This window comes from Arvicanthis niloticus, chromosome X (genome assembly GCF_011762505.2).
Source record: "Arvicanthis niloticus isolate mArvNil1 chromosome X, mArvNil1.pat.X, whole genome shotgun sequence".
NCBI classification, from domain to species: Eukaryota; Metazoa; Chordata; class Mammalia; order Rodentia; family Muridae; genus Arvicanthis; species Arvicanthis niloticus.
Genome location: NC_047679.1, coordinates 14,288,856 through 14,294,574, shown reverse-complemented (window position 1 = coordinate 14,294,574; position 5,719 = coordinate 14,288,856). Strand labels below are relative to the sequence as shown.

Here is a 5,719-nt window from a genome sequence, read left to right as displayed (position 1 = left end):
TTTACTGTTTATGTGTGTGTATATGCATGTGTTCTTGTGAGTATGGATGAATGCATGAAGGATAGGTGTATATACAAGCACGAGGGACCTGAGTTTGATCCCTAGAACTCACAGTTAAAAAATAAACCCTCATCCGCTTGGCAAGATGGCATAGACATTTACTGTCAGCACTCATGAAGCAGAGACAGGCAGATGACTATGAGAATATATAGTGAGGCCGTGTTCCAAAAAATAAAGTTTAGAAATCTCTCTCTCTCTCTCTCTTCTCTCTGTCTGTCTTTCTGTGTGTGTGTGTGTGTGTGTGTGTGTGTATGTGTGTGTGTGTGTGTGTGTGTGTGTGAGAGAGAGAGAGAGAGAGAGAGAGAGAGAGAGAGAGAGAGAGAGGACAACTTTGGCTGTAGATTCTCAGTTGCTGCCTACCTTAAAAATCACACAACCAAAAGAACAAAAACAACAAAAGAAACCACCACCAAAGATTCCCACTAGCCTGGGACATACTAATAGTGTAAGCAGGCTAGGTGTCCAATAAGGGTCAAGGATACACACTTCTCTGCATCCTCAGTGCAGGAAATAAAATTTTTCAAAATCACACACAGATTTCTAAACTTTATTTTCTGGAACACGGCCTCACTATATATTCTCATAGTCATCTGCCTGTCTCTGCTTCATGAGTGATGACAGTAAATGTCTATGCCACCTTGCCAAGCTGATGAGGGTTTATTTTTTAACTGTGAGTTCTGGGGTTCAAACTCAGGTCCCCCAGCCCCCCTTTACTCTTTGACAAGTTGGTTTCAGGATACCTCCTGAAGGGATTAAAAAGGTGTTAGAAAATACTGGGTAAAGCTATCTGGAAAGGCAGAGTTGTTTTAAAATACTCTGTTGACATTACTAGCTGCTTTGTGGCCAGCATTGGTTGACAGACCACTCCTCACTGTCCTTCCCTTCCCTCAGTTTCTAAAGCGGTAGGCTAAATCAGTGGTGCCCTTTCAGGTTCCAGTCATGATTACTGTCTTTGTTAGTCACTGACACATTTGATGGGGTGAAGTCTTTGGCCCTTTGGGGGGCTTACTGCATGAGATCATAATGAGGGCTGTAAGAAAGACCACAAGGAGGTAGGGGTCCTAAAGTTAATGTGCCCCCTAATTTGGGACTGGAACTGCCACCCACACCTCATTCATGTCTATGTAATAGCCTGAAACCATGCAGCAGCCCTAGCCTTTGACATTAGGAATACTCTGGGCTTTCCCTGTTACCCTGTGAAATAAAGCTTCCGGGGGACATTTGTTCTGACATCAGTTCTGACACTCCTGTGTCTGCCTATCAGGGGTTGTTCATCGCACTCCCAACCTTCTAGAAACCCATGCTCCCTCTCATCATCTTCCCAGTCTTCCCTCCCCTAATCCCTCTCCCTCTACACCATCAGAGTCTGAAAGTGACAAACATTTTCACATCTGGTAGATTTTATTGTCACCATCATAAAAACTAGTATGTGGTGAATATGGCCTCGACACGGTAACCGTGGCTCAGCTCCTAGACCCCGATTCACTGATGTTCCTTAGGTCTCGGGACCTACATGGGGGTCTAGGAGCTGTCCGTGTCTCCCTTAGGAACAGGCTCATCGCTGGCCAGGTCCACATTACGAACTAGCTCACTGATGGTCTCCTCTTCATTGGGAACTGGTTCACTGGTGTTCATTTCTTCATTAGGAACGAGTTCACTGGTGGCCACGTCTCTATTACAAGCCGACTCGCTGCCGGAGCACGGTGGAACTGGCTCTGGTGTTGACACTTGAGCACTGTCCTCCATTTGCTCACCAAGGAGCAGTGCTGCGGTCGGTTCAGTCGGTTCAGTCGGCGCTGGGTGATATCTCTTGGCTTCTGCTCGAATTCTTCTTAAAAGGGATCGCTCCCCCTTCTTCGTAAGCTGGAAGAACTATATACAAGTGTCATCAGGGTACTCGTTTGGGACAAAGATAGATAGAGATGGAGATGGAGACAGAAATTCCTGAGAAGGGGCAGAGGTAGATGAGAAGCTTATAGCAGGCCTGAGAAAGGCTATGGGAAGGGATGGCTGAAGAAGGGAGGGAATGAGCTTAGCTGGGGACCTCTCACCTTACTAGGACTTCTCCGACAACAGCAAGGACAACACCTCTTGTGAGTTCTAAAAACCTTGGACTCTCTCCTCCTCAGCTTCGCGGTTTTGGATGCTGAGGCCGCAGCAGCCTTGGCTTTACGCCTGGACGTTTTCTTGGCCCTCCGGCCCATGTCTGGGCTCTCCCAGAGACTGGCCCCAGAGCTGTGAACACCCTGCTTATCCCTCTGTCCGAACAATGGTGGGCCACACCCCTCAGCCTGATTGGTCAGCCAAGTCCTCCCTAGCCAATGGTCGCTAAGGAGTGGCTGAGACCTCACAAAGCCCTACCTCTGACCTCTTTGAGGATATCTAGCCTATGGCAGGTATGGTTTGAAGGCTTGCAAGTACACAGGTTATGTAATGTGTGTCTGCTGCCACAATTCCTGCAACTAAACTCATCGATCCTCTAACTCTTTCAAAACATAACCTCCCAATTAAATCCAATCCTTTATACTTGTATTGGTCTTGGTATCAATTCAAAGCAAAAGAAAAATAACCAAGATTTTGGGTGCTTGGATAATGTGGAGTTGATTGTGCTCTAACCTGGGCAGTATCTTACGTAAGCAGAAAGCAATGCCTGCCTCAAACATGGAGTAACTAGGACCCACTAGGACCCAGAAAGTCACTCCTGGACAGGAGCACTGGTTATTTCCTGTCTGCTCCTGAGCACTGAGCAGATTTTGGGCCCTAGCTTTTACCCTAGTAGTAACACCCACCCCACACAGTTCTGATACAACCACGATAATAGGAAAGACAGGCTCTAGTCAGAGACAGGGCAGGTAGCACTGAGGAGATCCAGATGGTGAAAGGCAAGTGCAAGCACATAAGCATCAGCAAGCCAGGGTATTGACATCATTAGAACCTAGTTGTCCCACACAAGAAAGTCCTGAATTCCCCATATCACCAGGAAAGCAAGATTCAGATTTAAAATCACTTCTAAAGATGATGATGATAGAGGACTTTAAGAAGGACATAAATAACACTCTCAAAGAATTTGAGGAGAACACAGGTAAACAGGTAGAAGCCCTTAAAGAGGATACACAAAAATCCCTTAAAGAATTACAAGGGAACACAACCAAACAGGTAAAGGAATTGAACAAAATCATCCAGGACATAAAAATGGAAGTAGAAACAATAAAGAAATCACAAAGGGAGACTACCCTGGAGATAGAAAACCGAGAAAAGGGATCAGAAGTCACAGACACAAGCATCACCAACAAAATACAAGAGGTAGAAGAGAGAATCTCAGGTGCAGAAGATACCACAGAAAATATTGACACAACTGTCAAAGAAAACACAAAATGCAAAAAGTTCTTAACACAAAAAATCCAGGAAATCCAGGACACAATGAGGAGACCAAACCTAAGGATAATAGGTATAGATGAGAGTGAAGATTCCCAACTTAAAGGGCCAATAAATATCTTCAACAAAATTATAGAAAACTTCCCTAATCTAAAGCACTAGATGCCCATAAACATGCAAGAAGCCTACAGAACGCCAAATAGACTAGACCAGAAAAGAAACACCTCCCATCACATAATAATCAAAACACCAAGTGCACAAAACAAAGAAAGAATATTAAATGCAGTAAGGGAGAAAGGCCAAGTAACATATAAAGGCAGACCTATCAGAATTACACCAGACTTCTCACCAGATACTATAAAAGCTAGAAGATGCTGGACAGATGTCATACAGACCCTAAGAGAACACAAATGCCAGTCTAGCTTACTATACCCAGCAAAACTCTTAATTACCATAGAGGGAGAAACCAAGATATTCCATGACAAAACCAAATTTACACAATATCTTTCCACAAACCCAGCATTACAAAGGATAATAGCAGGAAAGCTCCAATACAAGGAGGGAAATTATACCCTAGAAAGAGCCTGTATTCTCCATGTATGGTAATTGAGAGGTTTGCTAGGTATAGGAGCCTGGGCTGGCATTTGTGTTCTCTTAGGGTCTGTATGACATCTGTTCAGCATCTTCTCACTTTTACAGTATCTGGTGAGAAGTCTGGTGTAATTCTGATAGGTCTGCCTTTATATGTTACTTGGCCTTTTCCCCTTACTGCATTTAACATTCTTTCTTTGTTTTGTACACTTGGTGTTTTGATTATTATGTGACGGGGGATATTTCTTTTCTGGTCTAGTCTATTTGGTGTTTTGTAGGCTTCTTGTATGTTTATGGGCATCTAGTGCTTTAGATTAGGGAAGTTTTCTGCTATAATTTTGTTGAAGATATTTATTGGCCCTTTAAGTTGGGAATCTTCACTCTCATCTATACCTATTATCCTTAGGTTTGGTCTCCTCATTGTGTCCTGGATTTCCTGGATGTTATGTGCTACGAACTTTTTCCATTTTGCATTTTCTTTGACAGTTGTGTCAATATTTTCTGTGGTATCTTCTGCACCTGAGATTCTCTCTCCTATCTCTTGTATTTTGTTGGTGATGCTTGTGTCTGTGACTTCTGATCCCTTTTCTCGGTTTTCTATCTCCAGGGTAGTCTCCCTTTGTGATTTCTTTATTGTTTCTACTTCCATTTTTATGTCCTGGATGATTTTGTTCAATTCCTTTACCTGTTTGGTTGTGTTCCCTTGTAATTCTTTAAGGGATTTTTGTGTATCCTCTTTAAGGGCTTCTACCTGTTTACCTGTGTTCTCCTCAAATTCTTTGAGAGTGTTATTTATGTCCTTCTTAAAGTCCTCTATCATCATCATCTTTAGAAGTGATTTTAAATCTGAATCTTGCTTTCCTGGTGATATGGGGAATTCAGGACTTTCTTGTGTGGGACAACTAGGTTCTAATGATGTCAATACCCTGGCTTGCTGATGCTTATGTGCTTGCACTTGCCTTTCACCATCTGGATCTCCTCAGTGCTACCTGCCCTGTCTCTGACTGGAGCCTGTCTTTCCTATTATCTTGGTTGTATCAGAATTGTGTGGGGTGGGTGTTACTACTGGGGTTAGATCTGGGGCCCAAAATCTGCTCAGTGCTTGGGCCCAGACCATAAGGAACCAGTGCTCCTGTCCAGGAGTGACTTCCTGGGTCCTAGTGGGTCTCAGTTACTTTCTGTTTGGGGCAGGTATTGCTTTCTCCTTACCTAAGATACTGCCCCGGTTAGAGCTCCTGGGAGGCTCGTTTCTTCTGGGTTCTGTGAGATTGGGGGCAGAGCTACCACCCTAGATCTGCTCAGTGCTTGGGCCTAGACCAGAAGGAACCAGTGCTCCTGGCCAGGAGTGACTACCTTCTCTTTTCTTAACAAACCCTTTCTTACCTAGTTCTATTCGACTGAAATCTGAAAAAAAAAAAAAAAAAAAAAAAAAAAAAAAAAAAAAAAGAATGGGAAAGGAAACCAAATACTAAAAAGAAAACCATAACAAAACCATCCATATCTAAAATGTGTTGGGTTGCTACTAATCGTGAATGTTTTTCACACATTAAATTTCTGATAACCATAATGACTCTATAAGGTAGTCATTTTTATAAATTCACTGGTGAAAAGCTTTCAGAAAACTAAAGTTATTTTAGTTTACATAAGGGAATACTATGTATACCCTTTGACTTGAATAAAAAGATAAGGATAC

The 5,719-nt window shown here is 43.0% G+C and overlaps 1 protein-coding gene across 1 annotated transcript; it reads right to left on the bottom strand.

The window, feature by feature from the left end:
* Positions 1–1,448: 1,448 nt before the first annotated feature.
* LOC143435488 (uncharacterized) lies at positions 1,449–2,313 on the bottom strand. Its single transcript, XM_076918364.1, has 2 exons — positions 2,112–2,313; positions 1,449–1,932 (listed from the first exon to the last, which is right to left on the bottom strand). Exons 1-2 carry the CDS (start codon positions 2,262–2,264, stop codon positions 1,582–1,584), a joined length of 504 nt encoding a protein of 167 aa, XP_076774479.1. The 5' UTR covers positions 2,265–2,313; the 3' UTR covers positions 1,449–1,581.
* Positions 2,314–5,719: the final 3,406 nt, after the last annotated feature.